General features: G+C 34.1%; 1 protein-coding gene and 2 long non-coding RNA genes across 3 annotated transcripts; 2 read left to right on the top strand and 1 right to left on the bottom strand.

Annotated features, from left to right (window-relative positions):
- Positions 1-2990: 2990 nt before the first annotated feature.
- LOC136810527 (uncharacterized) lies at positions 2991-7428 on the top strand. The gene is made up of 3 exons (XR_010847122.1): positions 2991-3985; positions 6429-6465; positions 6839-7428. It is a non-coding gene; the product is annotated as an uncharacterized lncRNA (long non-coding RNA).
- LOC136810528 (uncharacterized) lies at positions 3929-6533 on the bottom strand. The gene is made up of 3 exons (XR_010847123.1): positions 6482-6533; positions 4290-4373; positions 3929-4085 (listed from the first exon to the last, which is right to left on the bottom strand). It is a non-coding gene; the product is annotated as an uncharacterized lncRNA (long non-coding RNA).
- Positions 7429-19817: 12389 nt separating the features above from the next.
- Positions 19818-21343, top strand: LOC136810488 (uncharacterized). Its single transcript, XM_067067058.1, has 2 exons — positions 19818-20184; positions 20359-21343. The coding sequence occupies exons 1-2, from the start codon at positions 19944-19946 to the stop codon at positions 21168-21170; spliced, it is 1053 nt and encodes a 350-aa protein (XP_066923159.1). The 5' UTR covers positions 19818-19943; the 3' UTR covers positions 21171-21343.
- The last annotated feature ends 5559 nt before the right edge of the window (positions 21344-26902 follow it).

The following is a 26902-nucleotide window of genomic DNA, read 5'->3' on the forward strand; positions in this document are numbered from 1 at the left end:
GCTTTAGGTACGGACTTTATTTTTAAAAGGGGAAATTTTTTTTCTGAATTAAGCTTGTATTAAAATTATACTGCGTCTTCCAGTACAAATTGAGAATTTTTTAAATGTAAATTCAAATTTTTTGGAACCTACTTTATCTTAACCTTAACCTTTTTTACCTACATTTAAATATCTAATTTTAATTTGAATATTACTGCCATGTCCTTTATATGCGAGTGATTGACATACTCGGAATAATACACAAAGGTATCTAACCTCTTTGACCTACGTTTACAATTTGAGAATAATTGCAATATCATTTTGAAAATATAATAACAACACAAACTCTTTTCCGTGCGCATGCAAATCACGAACCTTCGAAACCACCTACATTTAAAATAAAATTACGTCACAATATCTTTTTCTTATAATAGGTATGAATACAGATGTAATATTAGGAGCCAACAGAAAAATGAGAACAGCAATTCCAGTGAAAAATTCAAAATTTACTGACCAGATTCTGAAAATTGCCGTTGCGCTGTAAGTTTTGGATACATTATTCTCTATCATGGATAACAACAATCAAACATTGACAGAGGAAATAACTCTTGACAAAATCATCCATGAAAGGAATATAATCCACCATATAGCTGATCAAACATCAGTTCTCAAAGAGGTACAATTTTGATATTGACTTATTATGGCATTAATTCTAACCTTGAAATCAAAGGTTCGAAGTACCTAGTCACTTTCCCAGTGCTAATGTTTTGGCCCTGGTTTGGCGCGAATTAAACACTGATAATTAATAGAATCAATCAATCAATTGCTTTATAAAACCACGGATGAGGGTTGCTTAGAAATTTGTTTTATTGGAAGAGACTTACCTTCTTTTTCATATTATTACCAATGATTGTTTTCTTTTATTAATTTCAGTTCGTGAAATCTTCAATTCCAATCAAACAAATAGGCAATAGTTTTGTTCCAACGAAGGAAAATCTTTGCAAAGTGATTCTGGCTTCTCCGGGTCCAATCGTTACTCAAAGGTCAGTACGAATCTGCACCACCAAAACTTTCCGCCAACATATAATGACGGCTGAATTCATTAATTGCTGCAAATATTTGATGTCAGAGGGTTTTGGAACGTATTACAGTATAAAAAATGGCCACCGATACTCGTACATTTTCCTCAAAAAGTTGCCTGAAATGATCAACAACTTTTCATTGATTGAACAAGATTTATATGTGAGAAAATTCGAGCAAAAGATAAATGACAGTATCAACAATGTAATTATTGAACATTGTTCTACTTTAATCTAATAATAATTTGATTGCAGCAATGGCCGTATATTGAGTAATGTGGGAGTTCTTTCTTTTAAATACTTTTGGACCAATTCTTTTGACATTTTGTAATTTGTGTATCCAACCTAATGCACAATTTATGAAAAGAATTTGAATTTATTTTTCCTTTTTTAATATTGAGGTGTTAAGTATTTGTGTCATCACAAGCGATTTGGATAACATTAAAATTCGGACCGTACTGTACCGGTCTTTATCGGTCTCTATCGGTCTCTATCGGTCCTGTCCGATCCGTAATTGTCCATCGACATTCAGATAGTTCCATGAAAAACATAACAAACAAAATCAAAACAAAACGCTACCGGACCGTTATGGGCCGGTCCGGTCCGGGCCGGACCGTTCCTTTTTTTAGTTCTGGACCGTTCCGGACCAACCTTTTGTTTTACGGCATACGAGAAAAATAAACCAAAATGGCCGATCGAGTTAAAATACAGAACGTAAATTTACCTTATTATCTTCGATTTAAACTATCTTTTAGGAGATATTATTAATCATATTTGACAAATCAATGTAGTTTTTCTAATTCTGTGATCACAATTGTATTTTTTACATTCTATAATTCTATAAAGATAAGATTTCTTTTTTCTAAATTGTTCTGCATTTTACACTTATCACGTGTGTAAATTTGATCCAAAACGCTGCTGACGGACTGAGATTACCCTTTCCACACATGTGACTGAATGAAGCAGTGCTCTGCACGAAATATCTCGAAAACCTTTTTAATGTTATTGCTCTTATGAAACATGAAACCAGATTTGTGGTAAGTACATTGTATTTCTAACAATAAGTAAGGTATTTTGTTTATTGAGTTTTCAATCTATTTTGAAACACAGGAAAGGAAGAATGAAACTTTAAGTTTGAAATCTTTCAAAAAAAGCTCTTGAAAATGAGAAATTATTTTAGTATTACAATGAAAATATGAATTATAATCTAAAAACTACATCCCAAATTTGTTAAGTAAATACCTAAATGTAGTAGTTGATCTCATACATGTGATGAAAAACTAAAATGGTGGAAAGGTTACCATTGACAAAAAAATCATAACTCTTCCATGATAAGACTTTTTTCTAGCATCAAGAGAATTTGAGAAAATAATATGCTGGAAAAGGACAATTTTTTAATTGAAAAAGACCAAAGAAATTATTGCGTCAAGTCAATTTTTCAAAATACTGCCGACTATAAACAGGCAAGCAATCATGCTGATTGTCTCTGATTGACGTATAGCTAGGAAATATCACAATACTTTAAAAAGGCTTGACCATTTTTTTTACAGTGTCAAGTGAATCAAGAAAATTAAGTTCTGCAAAAAAAAAACAACGTACGACAACACTTAAAACCGTTCAAGAAATATCTGAAAAAAATTAGTTGAGCTTCTTTAAATGACTATTGCGATATTTTCTTAGTTTATCAGACACAATTGGCATGATTGCATTGCTTACATATGGTTTTGTTAAATTATATTTGTTGGTTAAATAACGGTAAACTTTGTCCATGTCATCCTCCGTGAATTTCAAATAACCTCTCAACCCAGAAATTGTGTAGTGAAGCATCTGATGAGATGAAAAAACCGTTTTCATGTAATCAAACCCATCCTTTGCAACAAGTTTTATTTCATAAACTGAAAGATTTCCTTTTGTATTTCCTAACAGCTCATCCACCAAGTCCAAATTCAAATCTACTTCCTGAGATGACTGTGGTTGTTCTGGTGGTGGTTGCTGATTGGTGATTGGTTGTTGAACATGCTGCTGCTGCTGCTGCTGCAATGAAACCATCATTCCGGTCAAGTTTATTGTTGCCTCCTGCCACTTAAAAACTTCTTGGCGTAGCTGTCTCAGCTCTAACAAAATTTGTCCAGATACATCAAATGGTTTTGTGGTCAATGGTTCCATGGTGTGGTCTGTCAACGCATTTGGAATTTCAAAAGAAGTTGACGAATCATCAACCACTTCACCGTAATTGATTGAGCCTGGAGTTGATGTCAACAAAGGAGAAGCAGTTGGTCGGATGGGCTGATGTAGGCTAGACGTAGAATGGACAGTCGACATTAAGGATGAAGAATTGACTTGAACGATCGAACTTGCTGACACAGAATGAACGGTGGAGCTAGCTGCTGACGAGGAATGAACAGTGGAGCTAGCTGGCGACGAGGAATGAACGGTGGATCTAGCTGGCGACGAGGAATGAACGGTGGAGCTAGCTGCTGACGAGGAATGAACGGTGGAGCTAGCTGACGATGACTTGACAGTCGAGACAGTTGGCACAATGGAGGACTGGACGGTCGAGACAGTTGAAACAATGGAGGACTGGACAGTCGAGACAGTTGAAACAATGGAGGACTGGACAGTTGAGACAGTTGATGCGATGGAGGCTTGGACAGTCGAGACAGTTGGCGCAATGGAGGACTGTACAGTCGAGACTGTTGACGCAATGGAGGACTGTACGGTCAAGACAGTTGACGCGATGGAGGATTGGACAGTCGACGCGATAGAGGATTGGACAGTCGACGCAATGGAGAAATGGACTGTTGGTGACGAGATGATCGAACTTGCTGACGAGGAAAGATGATTGACGGTCGATGACAAAGTGGCTGACGAGGAATGGACAGTAGCAGGTTTCGATCTTGGCATACTTGAAACAATTGAAAATTGCGGTGAGTCTTTATTTTTTGTGGTGGTCACCATTGTCATCCGATCAAAAACAAAACCATTTACCTCTCTCATCTTTTCGCCTTGAAGCATACTTGATTGTGGCTGAAATAGGAATAGATAAGATATGAATTTTTTGTGATGAGGATTTTAAGAAACTTCTTTGATATTGTTGCTATGGGACAATCTTTTTTCTTGGTCAGAAAACTTTAATAAATAATTGAAATTGGCTTGGCTTAAAATTTAATGGCTATCTAGGCTTAATAAAAAAAGTCTGAAATTAAAACTGAACACTGGAGCTTAGCTTACCTGTTGAACTTGTTTGCATGCAACCCGGTTTGCATCAGCTTCTCGTGCCTTCTCCAATTTCGATTTTCGTTTTGCCTTTTCAACCTAATATAGATAGAAGGATAATACATTAAATCAATAAGAATTATTTTTTAATTGTGACTTTAGTACCTTTATTGGAACTAATTTTTGCGGGTTTTAATTTTAGCTTTTTCGTCAAAAAAAAACTTGAAAAATCCCTAGGAAAATGAAAGAAATTTGTCCAAAAAAGGGCAAAACCGCAAAAATTAAAACCTGCAAAAATTCCAGAATGTAAAAAACCGCCAAAATTAGAACTCGTGAAATGCAATTTTTCAGATATTTTTTTCGACCGCGAAAATTAGTTCCAATAAGGTAGGTATACCTGATTTCATTTGATTTTCACTATTCCTGAATTATATTTTATATTCCTGAATGTTTGAAAATAAGCTCTAGAAACTTGTGTTGCTTTTAAAGTCAACAATCGGTTACTTTAATCGAAGAAATTTTGGCGTTTTAGCGAGTTTTCCCTGTTTTCGCTAAAACATGCCGAATTGACAGATCGCTAAAATTTATACGCGCTAAATTTTTCAAATTGCAATTATTTTAGGGGGAAATTTGTTCGTTTTTTTGAGGTCGCTCGATTTTTTTAGTCAAAGCACTTGTTATACATTTTTGGAAAGCTAAGGGGTAGGGGAATCGACACTTTTTGGACACTTTGGTATGATTTTCGGACAAATACAACGGTCCCAGTCAAACATCATAGGGTGAAAAAATAATGAAAATTTCAGCTAGAGAAAACGGAGACCTGTTATATATTTTTGGAAAGCTCTCAAAAAATTAAGATTAGTGATATATTGCGAGTATAGGTGATTTCTTTACCTAACTCAAGATTTTAATCCTTAAAACAGTGTTTTTCAGCCAGAAACAGCTGTTTTGTCCAGTTTTAGCGCTTTCGGAAGCTCAATATCTCGAGTTAGGTACTGAAATCACCTATACTCTCAATATATCACTAATCTTAATTTTTGAGAAATTTCCAAAAATATACAACAGGTCTCCGTTTTCTCAAGTTAAAATTTTCACTAATTTTTCACCCTATGATTTTTGCCCGAGACTGTCGTATTTGTCCGAAAATCACACCAAAGTGTCCGAAACAAAATTGGCACCTAAGTTATTTTAATTCCCCTACCCCTTAGCTTTCCAAAGATGTATAACAAGTGCTTTGACTAAAAAAATCGAGCGTTTTTACAAAATTTCCCCCTACTATTAGTTTAATTAAATCCAGTCCAAGTCTCCTTTTTTTAATGATTTTTTGCGAAAACTAATAAAGATATTTATTTTTGTCGGTCCCTAGAGTTCTGTAAGAAAATGTAAAACACACGCTTATCTCGAACTTTCACCAAAATACATACATCTCAAAAAGTTTTTTGGAAATGGCAATTCGCTAAAATTTATCCACGTGAAATTTTTTGAAATTGTGATTCGCTAAAATTAGTCTTGCTAAAATTTCTATGATTAAAGTAATCTATATATTAAAAAACCATACAGAGTTATTGACAAACTTTTTTTACAAAACCCCCTGGAAATTTTCTACATCAGCTTATCCCTTAGATATTGAGTTTTCACACCCTGGAAAATTCTTTTTTTGTTGATTTTCTGAAACAAGAGGTTGGAAAAAACCTGTAAAGTTTTATTGACCCCTGGAAATCTTCATAAAGCCCCTTAGAAATTTTTTGAAAATACAAAAAAAAACCTTGGAAAAAAGGGTTGAAAGACCCCTGAAAAGTTCGTCAATACCCCTGTAGGGACTAAAAATGGAATAACCCAATCCAACTAGTAAGAGGATCAAGAAATGTATATAATTTGAACTCTTTGAAAGAACTTTTATCTTTGAAAAAGATTGCTATAAACGTCGATCGATTTTCTTTAAGGAAACTAATTTTGTAAATAAGTACTGGTCAAAATTGAAAAAATGGTGGTTTGTCAAAATTAATATCCATTGCCTTTACCCAAAATCGCCCCTCTTTTTAATCAAATTGCCCAAAATCTGATACAAATAAGAAATTTTGCCATAAAAGTATCTTTATTTTGTGACAGCCTAGAAAAAATCAACTAAAGAAGTATCTTATCATCTCCTTTTAGATCCATCAAATCCCAGAAGTTTACATAAATCTCTAAGGTAAGTTTATAAATACCTTCTTTTCTTTTCCTGACTTCTTTTGTTCCTTTTTATTTGCCTTTGTTTTGCCAATCTTTGCCTTCTTTGGTGTTTTCGTCTTTGGTGTTTTGGATTTCTGCAAAAAAGAAAAGAAAAGGGATAAATGTCTTTTCAAAAAAATTTAGTTTCAATCTGTCATTTGTGTAAAAACCAGGCGAGCCGATGGAATTTAATAGGGTTACCAGGCGAGCCGCTCGAGGCCGCCCAACTTTGGTAGGATTTGTTTTCTCAAATCCTACCAAGGAGATTGACTTCTAGCCCTCCGGACTTATACTTCATTGTTTCTGATACCATTGGTCATTACGAAGATAATAATATTCTATATTTTTTCCAGGTCGAACGCAAATCGAGAGCAAAATACTACCGGAGATAAAGCTGAAGCCGCAAGGCTGAAGAAATAAAAATTACATACCGCTTTCGCTTTAGTTGTTTCTTCTTCCTCTGGTTCTGTGTCCGTATCTGATGAGACCACCTCTTTGTTTTGAGTTTTCTCCCACTCCAACTCGAAATCATTGAGTTCCTCCTTGGTATCTAAAATGTAAAAAATAGACCAAAGTATGAGTTAAATTAATTCTATTTTTAGTGGGAAAAATACTTTTTGAGCATGAAATTTTCAAGTCAGTGTCCAATAAGGAAACTATTAGCTTTGTCATAGCCCGGGGTCCACTTAATGGTTTTTTTATAGACTGGATGGCAGTCCTGCCAAAAGTAGACTCTAGTCTTGCTTAGTCACAAACGTTTTTAGGCCATTTTGAGCCTCGTTGTTCTTATACTTTAGGCGTACAAACTTTCGCGAGGACGAAAAATCGCGAAATTCACGACAGTTACCTTCGCGAATTTAATGAAAAAATATTTTTCGTGAGCATAAACTTTCGCGAATCAAGACGAAAATTGAGAATTTTCACATGAAAAAATTGCTTAGATAGGGACATCCTTTAACTTATTAATCTTTTAGCATGCTAAAAATGCCAAAAAAGTTAAATTTTTAATTAAAGTTTGAAGTTTTAAAGACTTTCTATTTTGTCAAGAATTTTTCGGGAGCATAAATTTTCGCGAATGGCCCTTCCTAGAATTTTAATGACATTTACTTTCGCGAAAATCGTGTAAGTTTGTACGTACGCATAAAGTATGAAAAAGAGTCTTTTACGTTTAGGATAGACGTAGCCTGTCTCAATCGAAATGTTGCTAATAAAAAATCTAGCATCGTTCAACAAGAACTGGAATTGTTTTGTGCCTACCTCTCATTGCTAGAACCTTTCCATTCAAAACTTCTTTGGTGTTGATCCTGATACGGCAGGTCTCTCCTCTGATCACCCATTTCAATTGGTCCGTACTTTTAATTACGGTAGTACCATCAATTGCAAAAAAAATCAAAGTAAATTGAGGCAATTTATCCTCCACAGTTCTAACACGTGTACTAGGCATGATGAATAATATAACGCATAGCATAACGCTTATAAGCTTATTTGGCCTCATTATATATTGAAAAAAATATTTCTTAAACAATAGATCTATTGCTTTAAAGGATTAAAATCTGGGTCTCAGTATGCTTATAAGTATGTTATGCTTATAAAAAGAAAATCATGTACACGATTATGTAAATTTATCAGGCTTAATTCTAAAGGGGTCAAAAGCATTTCCTGGAACAGCCCATATTTTTATCTTAAACGAGAAAATTGCTACTTTTAAAACAACTTTTCCAATAATTTCAAAAATTTATGACAATTGAAAATAAACATAAATATTAAGAATTAAATTATCATTTATATCAGATTATTAAGCAAACCAGTTATATAATTGTTTTTCACTTTTTTCAAACTTAGGCCAGAATAAGAATAATGCTTTCCTGCATTATCTGATGTGGAGAATAATCAATGGCTTCCATCAAAAAATTGAATATTCATTCATGATTGCTGGTCACACTAAATTCAGCTGCGACAGGTAAATACCTTATTGGTAGAATTTTTGGTGGGTCAGGGTTCCCAGCGGTCAGGGAAAACCTGGAAAACCTGGAAAAAGTAGCTTTTTTGGAAAAAGTCAGGGAAAATTTAGAAAAAGTAGTGAAAGTCAGGGAAAAGTCAGGGAACTTATTTTGGAATAGTCAGGGAAAATCAGGGAATTCCAAAATCAGTCAACAACTGTTCTACCATTAGTGACTTGCGAAAAATTGATTTAAATGAACCTAACTACCTCAAGGGCAAAAATTTCACCATCGGATTTGCTGCTAGAAAGTGTATAAAAAAACTCAAGAAAGATGACCTTGCTTCTAACAAACAACTTGCTGATTTTTACAATGAATGTATTTATTACGTCAAAACAACAATTCTTAAATTGTTTGCAAGAAGTTACCTAAGCTCTGTTGTTGTGAGAAATGCTGACTCACTCAATCCTAAGGTTATTGCCCAGACAGATATGACAGCTTAGGGTAAAGATTTTGAAAGAAAAAATGAAGCTGATTATTTCTCATCTCCAAACTTTAGAACTCTTGACATCGAAAAAAGGGGATGAGGCGCTTAAAGAGTACACCGAATTCTTCGAAGAAATAAGACAAATAAGAAGCTCCCATCTAAATGACCTATTGCTCTTTGACCGAACGAAAATGAGATTGGATCATTTCTATTTCAATGTTTTGGGAGCTGCAGTAGAAAAATGCAAATCATTTAGCTTTGTTTTGAAGGTTGTTCTGACACTCAGTCATGGTCAAGCTGCTGTTGAGAGGGGTTTTACCTACAAAGCATCAATGAGAATTAACATTTCAGAGGAATCGATTGTTGCAAAGAAGATAGTTAAAGATTATTTGCTTTCTAACAAGATCGACATTTCCAACTATTCTCCACCATCTAAACTAGTGTTGTCTTCCAAATCAGCCCATACACGTTACAAAGCAAGTTTACAGGAAAAGGCTGACAGTGAAGCAAAGGATGCCTTGAAAGAAAAAAGAGAACTTCTTCAAAGAGAGATCGATGAGCTTGTTGCAAAGGAATCTAAAATCAAAAAGACTTGCCAGTCACTCGACAGTGATTTCGTCAATCTAGTCAGTGAGACAGAAAAACGCCCAAACGAAATGGTCTCTTTGATTACTAATATAAGGCTAATGCTCTAAAAAGAAGACAGAATGAACTCAATGAGGACCTTGATGACTTGTATACACAAATAGAAGCAAAACGCCAAAAACTTAAGTAGATCTCAGAATATTTTTTGAGCGAACTTAAACGTTATTATTCACTTTTTAAGTTAGAAATTCAACTGATGGATTATATTTTTAGCTCATATAGCTGTATGATATGGTTTTAGTTTTGATATTGCAGAATATAGTTTTTTCGGCCTGTGTATAGGTAGAGCCTATAAGATAAAGTTTTTGAATCTAGCAAACCTAAAATGTTTTCCCATTCATCCTAGTTTTGAAATTTGATACGTGATGATATAAATTGCACATGTCTAATAATATTTATAATGAGTTGTGAATAAAATGAGTGACTAAATTAGGAGCTATTTTCTTAAAATGAATGTAAATTGACAAAAGTAATGTTTATTATCTTGGAATGAAGAAAGGCTTATCAGCAATGATGCATGATGAAGAAAATCTTTTTAGAAAGAGGAAAGTTTTCATTCAAATGATAGCACGTTCATCTTTACATATGACGGTACCCCTTTTGTATCCTGGTTTTAGCGGGGTTTTAGTAGACTCGCTTTTAAAAAAAATATGTATTGAAATTGTGTTAAGTTTTATTTTTTTTATCTCAATATGGTGTTTTTCAAAATACTGTTGGGGCGAACGGTCAGGGAAAAAGAGCCAATATTCTGCTCTGGTCAGGGAAAAAGGCACCTTGGTCAATCTAAAAGTCATGGAAAAAGGTCTTTTTTTTGGAAAAAGTCAGGGAAAAATATTTCTCTTAAGTGCTGGGAACCCTGTGGGTGCTAAATTTGGCTTAACTGCCAAAACCAATAAATTTAGTATCCACCAGAATTTCTACCAATAAGGTAGGTTATTTTACTAGACTTATCTTTATTAACTTGAGGGTACAAATTTTAGCAGGAACTAATTTTAGCAGGAACTAATTTTTGCGCTTTCTGTTTTATAACAATAAAAATACAGAATAAATAAATAAATTTATAATACAGAATGAAAAGTTTAAACCCTGATAATAATCTATCATACTAAAATACTAAACTTTTTAAAGCATTGGCCTCAAAGCAGTTAACAGTTAATTATTTTATGGGAAGAAGTTTTCAAGGTTTTAATTTTGCAAATGTGGTAATTTTCTTAATGTTGGCCTTCATTACTACAATATAAAATGGTATACCTTAAAGGAAGAAATTTTGGCGAGAATTTAATTTGGTGGATGGACGAAAAAACTAAATTTGGCGGGAATTTAATTTGGTGGTTGATGAAAGATTTAACCTTAAATATGGCGTAAAAAAAGAAAAAAATGCAAAAACATTGAAAAAATTAAATTTGGCGGATGGAGGAAAAAAGAAATTTTAGCGGAACTTAATTTGACAGATTTCGGCCAAATCCGCCAAAATTTCTTCCTTTAAGGTATATGAAAAATTATAATTCTGAATTTAAGGTATTTCTAAGATCATTTAACTTCCCTTCAAATCTACCAGGCCAGTATCTACAGTAATTTACTTTTCATTATTAGATGCTTTGGTGCCTTCAAAAAGAGTTTCCGCAAAACACATGTATCATCACTGTATGATGTTGCCAAAGTTTGTGACAGCACCAAGTGCAACATTTCCGTGCTTGTTGGGACACACGATCAAAAGATTCATGTCCCCACATATGATTGGACGGAACATTTCTTACAGAAAAAGTTTAAACCAATCGAAAATCTCCTTGAGTACCATCACTTTCGAATGTCGTCTGATGAACCTGGTTTTGTGTATTGCTCAAAAACATTTGATGATTTACCAACCAAAATATGTATTGTTGAGGATTTTCGTAAAGTCTCTCATGATTTGCCATCTGTTGTGGAACCGAAAGGATTTTCAAGACAACGGAAGGAATATCTTTACACAGATATAAGAGAATTTTGCACGGAAGAAACGAAAAACATAACTGCACCGGATCCAGATCATTATTAATTAGTTTCTTAGTATTCTTTCTATTAGTCATTCTGAAAATGAAAAAAATAATTGTTAATGTTCAGTGATTTAAAAAAAGCAAAAGTCCATTACCGTATTTCCTCAAATAAGCGCTGCGGCTTATATCGAAATTGCAAACTTTTGTTTTTTGATTTTAAATTCTGGGTTCAGTAGAAAAATTGAATGCGTTTTGTTTAACGAGAAGCTTTTTATTTATTTCATCTCAATCAAAATTCAAGGAGAATCACAAACCATATGATATAAGTCTTTATGTTTTAATAAGCGCAGCTTTATTTTTCTTGATTTTCTAATAAGCGCCGCTTTGCATTGGATTCTAGGTGCAACGCTATTATTAGAGAAAGAACTTAAAAAGAGGGTGGCGCTTATTTTGAAAAAAAAATCTTTTGGTGCGGTACTTATTGGAGGAAATACGGTACCGTCTTTTCTCTACAATAAGCAAACTAAATCATTATTTTTGTGGTGCACGTTGAAATTTGTGTTTGACTGGAATATCACAAGTAGCTCCGGTTGATGGTAAAAAGTTTTTCAAATTAGGGTATATACACATTAACTACAGTAGGGAACAAATCTCAACTTTAGTTCCTTCAATATTATCATACTGTGACTAATTTTTTTCAATCAAATATCTATTTGTTATTTCAAAACAATTTTTTATTCAACCAAAGTTAAATATTTTCTTTGATTGTATTTTCTAGTTGCAATATGACATTGGATTTCTTTTTTGTTGTTTTATTTGAAAAATCAGGTCAAATAACCAAGCTTGGTTTAGTATAATATATATAACTTCAAAATATTGAACGCAAATGAAATAAGGCGACCATCGAAAATATGTTCTGTTCGTGTCAGCCGACCAACTAACTTAGTAGTTGTAGACAAAAATTCCTAGTCGGACAAGTCAGAAAATTGTTGGAATTTTTCATCAAACGAGAGTGAAGAATAAATATTTTAAAAATTATATATACTTTGAAACCATTTTCCAAAAACCTGACTAAATTTACTACCAACCAAACGACAACTCAATTTTAAGAAAATTTTTGACACAAACGGAACATATTTTCGATTGCCGCCCGAAGAGATAAAATTTCCAGATTTTTTTCTGTTTGCCCCTACCTGCCCGCATATGAAATTTCTGAGCTTCAAAGAAGCGAACATAACACAGCCTTTTTATATCGCCTGCATGCCTTTTATATCACCAAAACTTTCTTGCACCCTTTATTCTTTTATGGGAACAAAAGAAGTTTTCAATATCCTTGCTTGAAAAAACTTGCAACACAAAAGTAAAAAAGTCAACAAAAAATTGGGACAATTGGGACAATAACTCAGCTTTTCAGAACTTTTAATTCATCTATGTTTTAGAGAAACAGTAGCTATAGACTTTGTTAAAAGATTTTTGATATATATATAATTATAGACAAATCATCTTGCTTTTGCATGCAGCTTAGGAAATCCATCAATATCTTGTTTTTGTTGCCTTCTTATTCTACATATACACTCATCACTTTGGAGCAAGTTAAATTATGTCAGTATCAAATAAGTATTTGTTCCAAACAATTGGTGTCAAAATAATCCAATAGACATGAACAACAAGGCACCAATTTATCAGAAATGAGAACATCACTTTCCAGAGTACTGTTTACCTTTTTTAAACGTGCAAAAGTTTTGCCGGCAGCCGAGAGTTATGACCAAGGCCCGTTCTGTACGGTCCGGGACGGTCCGGACCGGACGGGAACGATAGATTCAAGCTAACCACTTATCAAAACAAACAAGATCGGCGAAAATAAATGTATCACTCGAGAACGGTCGGCGCCGGTCCGGGCCGGTCCGGGTCGGTCTGCACCGATCATTTTATCGGACCGATCCAAAACTATGTTATCCAAATCGCTTGTGATGACACATTTGATTATGTTGATTATTCAGGATTATTAGATTTTATCATTATGAAATTTTGATGTACTTAACTCCCTTCAATCTTGTGATAATTAGTTTATTTATCATAAAATGGAAATATTGCCCAATTTTTAGCTGCGCTTTACTAAAAAAACACCAATATTCTAAATCCATATTCGTATTTATAGGATAGGAGGATTTCTATACGAAATTTACCACCTTTATTTATTTACATGAGTATTCGAGTTAAAGGAACTACACAAGCTCAACTGTATTTAAATTTAGCTACTTCGTCAAATCTAGCTAATGTCTTCTGATTAAAAAGAGCTGGATGTCTTTATAGCGACCCGGGGGGCGGTGCTTAGGCAAAAATAGGTGCTGGGTATGTGCGGACGGTAAGGGTCGGGTTGTTCACCTTTCAAAGTCTCTCTAAGGGTGGGAAAAATCACGATTTTTAGAAAAAAAAATTGATTTTGAGAGAAAAAATTACAAAAAAGTCTCACTAAGGGTAGGAAATTTTTGAAAATCAGAGAAAATTTTTCGTAAAAGTCTCTCTAAGGGTTACTTTTTCACTAAAATTTGGTCTCTCTAAGGGTCGATTTTCGGAGGTCCCGTCCGCACATACCCCTCATTCACCAACCCTAGTACCCCCCCCCGGGATGGCGACATCAAGGCCAGCTAGTATATATCATTATTTTTACTATTTATTAAAATTGTAGACTAACTTTCTGCTTTTAATCTAAATAAATTGTATGTTTGCTGCTCATTATTTTACTTTATCTCGACTAATTTCATGTTTTAAACGATGTTATGGTTTTCATCTTTCGTTTCAGATTAATAAGTACAAAGTTATAATGAAAAGACATAGATCAACTCAAGCCTTTTTTACTCAACCCATTGCAAAGGTCTCAAATGTTGAAAAGTCTACTCAAATCGGCACAACACCTAAACAGTCTAGCTATCATAGATAAAGTCATCCAATTATTGGATCGTACCGTTGGATACTATCTGATGTTATTCCAAATAACGAGCAAGCCATTCGATGGTCGATGGATAATAACTTGATTAAGAAAATCGCACCTGTCATAAATGTAATTTGGCTATGCATTTGACAAAAACAACAAAGTCTTCTGATGGGCTTGTTTGGAGATGTCAAAGACAAGGACATTCAGTAGAGAAATCGATCAGGACAGGTTCATGGTTTGGTAACAGTAATCTAACCATTACAGCAATATTGGAGCTTACTTATTGGTGGTCTACTGGTAAATATTGATCATGTTTTAAAAATATTAGTTAACTTTCAAGCAATAGATGCTAAAGTTAGATATTTTCAGATATCTTAAATGTTTAATCACGGGTCTTCAAACAATAGTAATAGATTACATTTGACGATTCTTTAATTTTATTTTATTATAACAAGGTGTGGATCAATCAGTTATAATTCAACAAATGGGATTGTCTCCAAACACGGCAGTGGACTGGAACATGTTTTGTTGAAGGTGTGTGAAGTCATAACCAATTGGAGGAGAGGGTCAGTTTTTATTTAAATTTTTGTATACCTTAAACTTTTGATACTTTAACCTTTATCGTTCAGAAAACATATATGAGGATCAATGCTTGGATTCTAAGGATTGAAAAAAATTTATAATCAGGATGATTATTCACCTTTTTGGTAAATTTAAATATAGTCCAGGTATTCGTGTACAGATTGATGAGAGTAAATTTGGTAAACGAAAGTATCACCGTGGGCACAGAGTTGAGGGCCAATGGGTTTTTGGTGGCATAGAGGAAGGGTCAAGGAAAAACTTCATGGTAATAGTGTATTAAATACATAATTTAAACTAACCTCAATGACCTCCATTTAAGAGCAAAGTATTCAAGGAACATAAAAATGAAATGGTTTTCAACTCAAATGATTCCGAAAAATATGGGTTGGTCTAAAAAGCAGGGTAGCCAATTGGGGTAGCCAATTGGGCTAGGTTGTGGGGTACCTAAATATTTTACAGACCAGAATAGAAATACCGAAAATGAATGCATAGAACCACATTTTACTGACCAGGGAGCATGAATCTGATTGATACTTAGATTGATCATGTATGATCCCAAAGATAAACAAAGATATAAATTACCACGTGTTAATGCACGAGGAGTAAGAAATAGAGCTTCATTATAATAGAGCTATTTCAACAAACTTTTTGTACCTATTATAAGCTGCCATATTTAAAAATTTTGAAAGGAATTAATTGTTTGAAACATCTAAACATGATTTAAATTAAACAATAGATTCAATAACAAAGGGTTGTTAAGATATGACAAGATTAGAGATCATAATGGCCCAAAGGCGATTCCAAAGCTATTATCATCGAGTTACAGCTTCACGGAAATAACAATTAAAAACATAAATAAAATCTAAATCTAAAATATTAAAAACTGTTTTGTATATATTTTTTATTCGGGTCTGTAAATTTTCAAACGAAGCCAAGAAGGAAGACAAAATGGCGCCAGGTCTCTTGAGAAGTAACAAAGTTCAGTACCTTTTGCAAAAAGGCTATTGTGGCTGAAGTTCGAAAGGAATCTTAAATTTTATTACATGGAATCATTAACAAGATGTTGTAATAGTTATTTCCACATGAAAACAGGTTTCAGATTTCAAAAGTTTAGGCAAAAAGAGGTACCCCATAACCTAGCCCAATTGGCTACCCCATTGGCTACCCTGCTTTTTAGACCAACCCGAAAAATATTGCGTTAATTTAAACAAAAATTGCTATAATTTGTTTTTTCTTTAGTCAATTTTAAAAAACAATGTTTATAATTTTCATTCATTGTTTCAGGTACCAGTAGAGAAACGAGACAGAAATACATTACTTCCTATCATCCAAAGATTTATAAAACCCCGAACTACCATTATATCTGATTATTGGAAAGTTACGATATTCTTTCACAGAAGGATTATAAACACCTAAAAGTGAGTTTTTTTGATAGTTTTTCTTCCTATTTTAATTTGACTATATAATTTTGTGTAAGTATTGCCCGGGAACAAATTTATTGTCACATTAAAATCTAATTCTTTATTGTCATTATTAAAGTTTTTGCGTTTCTAGGTAAATCATAGCATTGAGTTTGTTAATGAATCGGGAGACCACACTAACAAAATCGAGGGCCACTGGCGACATGCAAAAGTCCACCTACCTGCTTTTTGGGCTAAGAAATATTTATTCAGTTCACATCTTGCAGAGTTTATGTGGCGCTATCAATACAAAGATGAAAATCTTTTTCTTCAATTCATCAAGGATGCCAGCACCGTTTATGATGGAACTTAATTAATTTTGTGGTCACACTAAAGATATCAATTCGGATACTTAATATTCCTTTGTAATTTATGGCTATGAAGAATGTTTTTGGAAAAATTTAATTTACTTTTGGTTACTTCTAATTACTTCGATAAAAGTAGGTTAATTAAAGAAGGGTACAGAGGTTAAAAATATTCAGCTGTTAAACAAACGTAGGTAAAAAGGTTACGAAGGTTAAAAATATTCAGCTTGAAACAAACGTAGGTAAAATGGTTACGAAGGTTAAAAATATTCAGCTTCAAACAAACGTAGGTAAAAAGGTTACAAAGGTTAAAAATACTCAGCTTCAAACGTAGGTTAAAAAGGTTAAGAAGGTTAAAAATATTTAGCTTCAAACAGACGTAGGTAAAAAGGTTACGAAGGTTAAAAATATTCAGCTTCCAACAAACGTTGGTAAAAAGGTTACGGAGGTTAAAAATATTCAACTTCAAACGTAGGTAAAAAAGGTTACGGAGGTTAAAAAAATGGATAAAAACTGAACGAATGTTTTGGTTTAAAAAATGAATGTTTTTGTGGACAGACTAACTAAGCAATTGGAATTGCAGTCAAGAAAGAATTTGCATTAAATGTCTTCAAAAAATGACGTTTTGATATTTCGAAACCGTCTACAATTCTATACCTCACTTATGTTTTCATTGCTTACCTGAAGTAAGAGTGCATCTTTCCAAGTATCTCAATACTCGAAAACGCGCGGTAATTTTCAATACGTAGGTTACGGAGGCTTATCTCCGTTTTAACTTTATTTTAAAAGTGGGTTTTCTATAGTCGCTCCAATACATAATATAAAGAAATGTGTTAAAAAAATGTTTCAATATGATACCTTAATGTAGTTGATTTTATACCATCTTGTCAGAAAAAAACCCAAGTTATGTAACAACTAGCAATTGTTATAACAAAGGATTTTTATCACTTTTGAAAGGATTACTAACAATGACGCTATTCTTTTTTCGGTTTCTAGGGATTTTACTATAGAGAACGATTCCTAAATTGATACATTTAATGTCGTGCTGCGATGTACAGTGAAAGAACATCAATTAAGTCTCTATTTTGTTCCTTATGGAACAATCTAAGAAACTCTACTCTTGAGAATTCCATTTTATTCCCTTTTGTTCTCTTTGCAGAGAATAAATTATTTTGTTTGAATAGAACAAATCGGGTCACAACAATGACCCTTTTTTGTTCTTTTCTTGTGGACTCAAAGATGTTCCATTATATGAAAGAACAATTTTAATAAACTGCGGGGAATTATTTGTTCTTTGATATAATGGAACAAATTCAATATACCGCGGAGAATTATTTATTCCTTCATTTAACGGAACAATTTCGATATACCGCAGGGAATTATTATTTCCTTAATATGAAGGAACAATTTAAATATACCGCGAAGAATAATTTGTTCCATTCATTGGAGGAATATTCTATTCCCTTTTGATATGGGAACAATATAGATGCTCATTTAATTATTCAAACAAACGAAAAAAAAGTTCTCTTATCACTAAGAACAGTAAAATCAGTTTTCAAGGGACCAATTAATCTTTGTCATAATAGTGCTGATTATTGTTCACTTTCTCATAATTGATAAGAAGAATTTGTACCTGTCAAATGGCCAAAGAAGGTCATCACATTTATGATATATTATAATATGGTAGTATAGTATAGATACCTTATTAACCATATTATGATATATTCATGATAATATGATAGATATAAATATAATATTATGATTATATTATTATATTATTCAAAACTATCATAAATATTATACTATATTTTGACCATATTATTATTATAAGTTTCTGATAACATATAAAACAATGAATACATTATCATCTTATTTAAATCCTATCATATATAATATAAAATAATATGATATGATTGCATGTTATAATAAAATAAGTAAATCATTATAATATTTAAATCATATTATTTGTAATAAATGATATGATGATATTATAAGACATTAAATATATTATCATTACCTTCAGATCGTAAATATTTTCATATTATATATTTGAGTAAATTTGAACGATGAACATCTCAAAAAAGAATAACAAATGAACAATTCCCATGGGAATATTTAGTCAACTGATAATTACATCTCAAGAAAAAGAAAATAATATGAACAATACACACGAGACATGGACAATTGATGATAAGATTTGACTCGTTCATCAAAATACGAAACCCCCTTGCAAGTAACAATCCAATCACCTATCAATTTTCCCTAAGAAAACAAAGAAATATATGACATTTATGACAATAGAACCCCCTGTTGAGGATATGTTTACTGTTTTCAAACAGTATAAATGACACAGTTTAAACACTCACTGATCAAGGAAGGCCAACATGGCCCGCCGGAGGGTGCTCTTCGTCGACTGGCATTCTGTCAATGGATCAGCCAATGGAAAACGAAAGTTATCGTTCAATGAAAATGATAAAGGTAAATTTACATGTCCAGCTAAATTGTGCTTACATTCGGACTTTGAAAGCAAAAGAGGTTTAAGAAAACACATAGATAACAAGCACCCTTGGTATTACTATTTTGATGACCAGCCAGAAATTAAAAGGGAAGAAGTCGAACTTAACCAGCCTATTATCCAAAAGAAAGCCTCTACAAGTTCCAAACCTTACTATTCAATCGATGAAGGGATCGGAAAATCGTTTTATAGGTGGTTGACCACTACCTGCGGTGGAGGTAAAAATGACAGAGAAGCTAAACAAGTCGCTAAACGAGCTTTGAAGTTTTTGATGAGCAGTACTGGGGATAACGAATCTCAAACACCCTTAACTTATGAACTGATTGATTGTTGTTTAGGGTCTACAACAATAATATTGACATTTTTGACTGTTTTAGACGAACAATGGAAACTATCTTCTTCAGGGGCACTTAATTATGTTAAAGCTATTTCTGATTTAATGGATTATAGAAAATCATTTGGAATCAATGATAATAAATTGAGGTGTTTTACAATCACAGAAGTTTATTTGAGGAGAGCAAAGGAAAATCTGAGAAAGAAGAAACGCCTTGACGGCACGAGAAACTTTGACCTAGAAACTCTCATTGGTCGAGACAGCTGGGCCACTTTAGAAGAAATGGAGGGAGTCATTCCTTATCATATCTTCAAATTCAAAGAAATCGTTAACAAGTGCAAAGTACAACAACCATTACCCAATAAACAAGAGCTTACATTCTGTACTCGTTTCATCACAACCTTTTTATTTTTACGTGTGAAGTGCAGTAGACCAATGACATTTCAATACTTGACTCTAACAATGATCGAAAAAGCAAAGCAGGCTGATGGTTTCATTGACCAGAGGGAGTTCAAAACGACAGGTAAATATCTTTTTGACACTCTCATCTTAACTGAAGAAGTATTTACTGTCTTGGACACATACACAGACTTTGTTAGACCTCTTATGAAACCAAGTTGTGACTATCTGTTAGTATCGACAACAGGGAATCAATATCAATCTTTGACAACTGCAATGACTTTAATTGTACATCAAGCCATAGGAAAGTATATCCATCCAACAAGATATCGACAAATAGTTGAAACAGCAAGTGCGGATAGATTATCTCGATCCGAACAGGAGATAATATCAGAGGATCAAAAACATAGCTCTGATGTTGCAAAGGTTCACTACAAAAAGAAACAATCGAGAATAGTCGCCACACAAGGTCGTCAATGCATGGAGAAAATGCTTGGTACTACACGAAAGGATCACCAAGAAGCATGTTCAGGCGTGCTCAGAGATTTAGCTGCCCTGTCAAGAAATACAATTGAATCACGACCAAGTCAAGACGCAGTTGCTAGTTCATCTTCTTCTTCAACCTCAACAAACAATCTGATTCCAATGATAGTAGATTCAGACGATGACGCATTCGAACCAAGTAATATCGAGGCTCAATGCACTGAAGTGAACAACATCATGCAACGTGTACAATCAATGTGTTCGACTTCACCTATCTCAAATCAAAATCTAAACGAGTCAAGAGACGTACAAATGGAAGTCGTAAGGTCAACTGTATCATCTACACCGAAACGTCCTCAAAACGCTAAGAGTTACGACAAAAGAAGAATAACTGAAAGTGTAGAGGTGAAAAAGGAAATTGCCATTAAAGAGACAAGAAAATCTAGAAATATCAAATTTTCACAAGAGGAAGATGGGGAGCTTTTAAAAGGGATACAAAAACATGGTGAGAAGAATTGGGCAGCCATTATAAAAGACAAAACATTTGAATTTCACCCCTCAAGAACAAGAGACTCGTTGAGGGTACGAGCAGATTCAGCAAAATTTAAAAAGCTTTTGAAAATGTAAATTGACTATGAGTTTTAAAGTGTTATTTAAACAGTTAATTAAATATTTGATGGAAATTTGTATAGGCCAGTGTCATTTAAGATAATTATATTGTTCTGCTATGCAATTCTCTACTTGTATAGTAGTAATACATTCCCATTCATTTCAAATTTTGAAATTTTGAATTTATTTCCTCAAAAGGGCTATTCTAACTGCAGACCACTGGTAGCAAATAGAAAGTCTGTCAATTTTAGTTTACAATTTACATGATAGCCAAGTAGCCAAATGATTTTTGGAAGAATAAGAAAGTTATTTCTATGAATGACGTAACTGAAAATAGAAAAGGACATAATAAAATTGTAATTTTTTGACATGCGCACTCAATAAGAAGTAAAACTTTGTCATTTTTAATTCTTTTTGATCGATAAACTATTTCGAATGTAGACCACTAGTAGAAAATAAATAGCCTGCCAATTTTCCTTTTAACTTGCTTTGATAACCCAGTAGCCAATAAATTTATGGTAGTTCCAGCCATTTTGAATGATATTGTTGACAATTCAATAGGGTATTGGACAGAGATAGGAATTTCCAAATAACGAAATAAAGCTTCACATGACTATTTTTGTCCGATTTTCTATCAAATTGTCAGTGACGTCATTAAAAAACATAGTACTACTTTAAATCAACTGGCTATTTGGCTACAAAAGCAATTCCATTGCCTATTCAAATAAGAAAGATTTTGAGTTTCTAAGTTGTTGCATTCAAGAATAATAAACAAAGGTTTTTGAGCTTTCAGTAGGATATTTCACTTATATTTCAGTACTATTTGCACGACATATAGATAACGATATAAAGAAAATTATTCTGAATAAAAATTAAAATCATTCTAAAATTTCCAATAGCTTTAAATGTTTATTTCTGTTTTGCTTCTTCGTTTTTCTTTACTTCCTTCAATTCCTCTTTTGCTTCTTCCTTTTTCTTTACCTCCTTCAATTCCTCTTTTGCTTCATGTTCTTCCGTGACAAGCCACTGTGGCAAAATTCGCTGGTACCGCACTTTGTATAGCCGTTTCCTCTTTAGGCAAGGCATGCCATCAATTTTGTATACGGTTGTCTCGTATTCTGTTTCGACTCCGCTGGAATCAGCGGAGTCAAGATATATAACATCGTCAATCTTGCGTTTTGGCATGTTCTGTGCTTACTGAACACCAGATTAAAAGAAAGGTGACAGACTAACTATAAGACACTATTTAAGTAACAACAAAATGAAAATGAGGTAAATTCATCACAACGAGGCAGACTTTTTTAAATAACGCATGCGCACACATTTACACTGGACACTTTGTAATTTTTCATTGTTTTTTACAAATATGGCTACTTTGAGAGTAGCCCTTGGGGAGCCCTTTGGTAGCCGTCCCATTTTAGCTTGAAGTTACTTGGTAGCCCGTAGCCCATTCAAATATGGTAAAATATCTTTTTTAGAGTGACGTCATGTTAAAAATAGGAGAATGGAATAGAGTATCCAAGATCGAGACATGCGCACTTCATGAAAATGTGGACTTTGTTAATTTTCATCGAATTCTTTCTAAGATGGGCTACATTGATTGTAGCCCGCTGGTAGCCAACTGGTAGCCCATCAATTTTAGCTTGAAGTTGTTTGGTAGCCCGTAGCCCGGTGAAATATGGTAAAATATCTTTCTTAGAGTGACGTCATGTTAAAAATAGGAGAATGGAATAGAGTATCTAAGATCGAGACATGCGCACTTCATGAAAATGTGGACTTTGTTAATTTTCATCGAATTCTTTCTAAGATGGGCTACATTGATTGTAGCCCGCTGGTAGCCAACTGGTAGCCCATCAATTTTAGCTTGAAGTTGTTTGGTAGCCCGTAGCCCGGTGAAATATGGTAAAATATCTTTCTTAGAGTGACGTCATGTTAAAAATAGGAGAATGGAATAGAGTATCTAATGAAGTTGTTTGGTAGCCCGTAGCCCGGTGAAATATGGTAAAATATCTTTCTTAGAGTGACGTCATGTTAAAAATAGGAGAATGGAATAGAGTATCTAAGATCGAGACATGCGCACTTCATGAAAATGTGGACTTTGTTAATTTTCATCGAATTTTTTCTAAGATGGGCTACATTGATTGTAGCCCGCTGGTAGCCAACTGGTAGCCCATCAATTTTAGCTTGAAGTTGTTTGGTAGCCCGTAGCCCGGTGAAATATGGTAAAATATCTTTCTTAGAGTGACGTCATGTTAAAAATAGGAGAATGGAATAGAGTATCTAAGATCGAGACATGCGCACTTCATGAAAATGTGGACTTTGTTAATTTTCATCGAATTCTTTCTAAGATGGGCTACATTGATTGTAGCCCGCTGGTAGCCAACTGGTAGCCCATCAATTTTAGCTTGAAGTTGTTTGGTAGCCCGTAGCCCGGTGAAATATGGTAAAATATCTTTCTTAGAGTGACGTCATGTTAAAAATAGGAGAATGGAATAGAGTATCTAAGATCGAGACATGCGCACTTCATGAAAATGTGGACTTTGTTAATTTTCATCGAATTCTTTCTAAGATGGGCTACATTGATTGTAGCCCGCTGGTAGCCAACTGGTAGCCCATCAATTTTAGCTTGAAGTTGTTTGGTAGCCCGTAGCCCGGTGAAATATGGTAAAATATCTTTCTTAGAGTGACGTCATGTTAAAAATAGGAGAATGGAATAGAGTATCTAAGATCGAGACATGCGCACTTCATGAAAATGTGGACTTTATTAATTTTCATCGAATTCTTTCTAAGATGGGCTACATTGATTGTAGCCCGCTGGTAGCCAACTGGTAGCCCATCAATTTTAGCTTGAAGTTGTTTGGTAGCCCGTAGCCCGGTGAAAAATGGTAAAATATCTTTTTAGAGTGACGTCACATTGAAAATAGGAGAATGGAAACGAGTATCTAAGAATTATGATTGTCAAAGTAGCTCATTTAAGAATTTTCTACTAAAAAACGACAGTCCAAATTGCAATTAAATGCGCATGTCTCATTCTCTATTATTCGTTCCCATTCTCCTATTATTGATATGACGTCATTGGGAAATCATAATTTAGGCATATTTGAACGGGCTACAGGCTACCAAGCAATCTTAAGCTAAAAATGGTTGGCTACCAGCTGGCTACGAGTGGGCTACTGTCAAAGTAGCCCATTTAAGAATTTTCTACTAAAAAAACGACAAAGTCCAAATTTCAATTAAGTGCGCATGTCTCGTTCTCTATCATTCGTTCCCATTCTTACAATATTGATATGACGTCACTGGGAAATCATAATTTAGGCATATTTGAACGGGCTACAGGCTACCAAGCAATCTTAAGCTAAAAATGGTTGGCTACCAGCTGGCTACGAGTGGGCTACTGTCAAAGTAGCCCATTTAAGAATTTTCTACTTAAAAACGACAAAGTCCAAATTTCAATTAAGTGCGCATGTCTCGTTCTCTATCATTCGTTCCCATTCTTCAATATTGATATGACGTCACTGGGAAATCATAATTTAGGCATATTTGAACGGGCTACAGGCTACCAAGCAATCTTAAGCTAAAAATGGTTGGCTACCAGCTGGCTACGAGTGGGCTACTGTCAAAGTAGCCCATTTAAGAATTTTCTACTAAAAAAACGACAAAGTCCAAATTTCAATTAAGTGCGCATGTCTCGTTCTCTATTATTCGTTCCCATTCTCCTATTATTGATATGACGTCACTGGGAAATCATAATTTAGGCATATTTAAACGGGCTACAGGCTACCAAGCAATCTTAAGCTAAAAATGGTTGGCTACCAGCTGGCTACGAGTGGGCTACTGTCAAAGTAGCCCATTTAAGAATTTTCTACTTAAAAACGACAAAGTCCAAATTTCAATTAAGTGCGCATGTCTCGTTCTCTATCATTCGTTCCCATTCTTACAATATTGATATGACGTCACTGGGAAATCATAATTTAGGCATATTTGAACGGGCTACAGGCTACCAAGCAATCTTAAGCTAAAAATGGTTGGCTACCAGCTGGCTACGAGTGGGCTACTGTCAAAGTAGCCCATTTAAGAATTTTCTACTAAAAAAACGACAAAGTCCAAATTTCAATTAAGTGCGCATGTCTCGTTCTCTATTATTCGTTCCCATTCTCCTATTATTGATATGACGTCACTGGGAAATCATAATTTAGGCATATTTAAACGGGCTACAGGCTACCAAGCAATCTTAAGCTAAAAATGGTTGGCTACCAGCTGGCTACGAGTGGGCTACTGTCAAAGTAGCCCATTTAAGAATTTTCTACTTAAAAACGACAAAGTCCAAATTTCAATTAAGTGCGCATGTCTCGTTCTCTATCATTCGTTCCCATTCTTACAATATTGATATGACGTCACTGGGAAATCATAATTTAGGCATATTTGAACGGGCTACAGGCTACCAAGCAATCTTAAGCTAAAAATGGTTGGCTACCAGCTGGCTACGAGTGGGCTACTGTCAAAGTAGCCCATTTAAGAATTTTCTACTAAAAAAACGACAAAGTCCAAATTTCAATTAAGTGCGCATGTCTCGTTCTCTATTATTCGTTCCCATTCTCCTATTATTGATATGACGTCACTGGGAAATCATAATTTAGGCATATTTAAACGGGCTACAGGCTACCAAGCAATCTTAAGCTAAAAATGGTTGGCTACCAGCTGGCTACGAGTGGGCTACTGTCAAAGTAGCCCATTTAAGAATTTTCTACTTAAAAACGACAAAGTCCAAATTTCAATTAAGTGCGCATGTCTCGTTCTCTATCATTCGTTCCCATTCTTACAATATTGATATGACGTCACTGGGAAATCATAATTTAGGCATATTTGAACGGGCTACAGGCTACCAAGCAATCTTAAGCTAAAAATGGTTGGCTACCAGCTGGCTACGAGTGGGCTACTGTCAAAGTAGCCCATTTAAGAGTTTTCTACTAAAAAACGACAAAGTCCAAATTTCAATTAAGTGCGCATGTCTCGTTTTCTATCATTCGCTCCCATTCTTATAATATTAATATGACGTTATTGGGGAATCATAATTTTGGCATATTTGAATGGGCTACAGGCTACCAAGCAATTTTAAGCTAAAAATGATGGGCTACCAGCTGGCTACGAGTGGGCTACTGTCAAAGTAGCCCATTTAAGAGTTTTCTACTAAAAAACGACAAAGTCCAAATTTCAATTAAGTGCGCATGTCTCGTTTTCTATCATTCGTTCCCATTCTTATAATATTAATATGACGTTATTGGGGAATCATAATTTTGGCATATTTGAATGGGCTACAGGCTACCAAGCAATTTTAAGCTAAAAATGATGGGCTACCGGTAGGCTACCAGCGGGCTACAATCAAAGTAGCCCATTTATGAATCATGAGTAAAGCTCTAAAGAGTTAGATTTTGATATTATCTCAGACATATATTTTTTCGAAAGAAAATTGATAAGACAAAAAAACTTTAAATTAGGCTTCCTGTTTTTAAATGATCAAGAGATACATGATAACAATGAAGGTGAGAGAGAATGCACCTGAAAAAGGTTACTACAATAAATAATCAAGAATTACTGTCAGTGTCAGATAAACAAATAATGCCTGTCAGTTCTGCGTTTGGTTTAAACAACTCAACCATAGACGCCATCTTTGCTGGAAGCACTTCTTCTACAACTTCCTCATCAGCCTCTGTATCAGTCTCTTTTATTATGAAAACTTCTGAATTATACTG

This window comes from Clytia hemisphaerica, unplaced genomic scaffold, assembly GCF_902728285.1.
Source record: "Clytia hemisphaerica strain Z4C2 unplaced genomic scaffold, Clytia hemisphaerica genome assembly, whole genome shotgun sequence".
Lineage (NCBI taxonomy): Eukaryota > Metazoa > Cnidaria > Hydrozoa > Leptothecata > Clytiidae > Clytia > Clytia hemisphaerica.

Bases quoted from the DNA above. Each gene is read 5' to 3' on its own strand.
- LOC136810488 (XM_067067058.1), top strand. From the start codon at position 19,944: ATGGAGGGAGTCATTCCTTATCATATCTTCAAATTCAAAGAAATCGTT. The intron at 20,185-20,358 runs GTAAATATCTTT...TTGTACATCAAG, and splicing joins GAGGGAGTTCAAAACGACAG to CCATAGGAAAGTATATCCAT.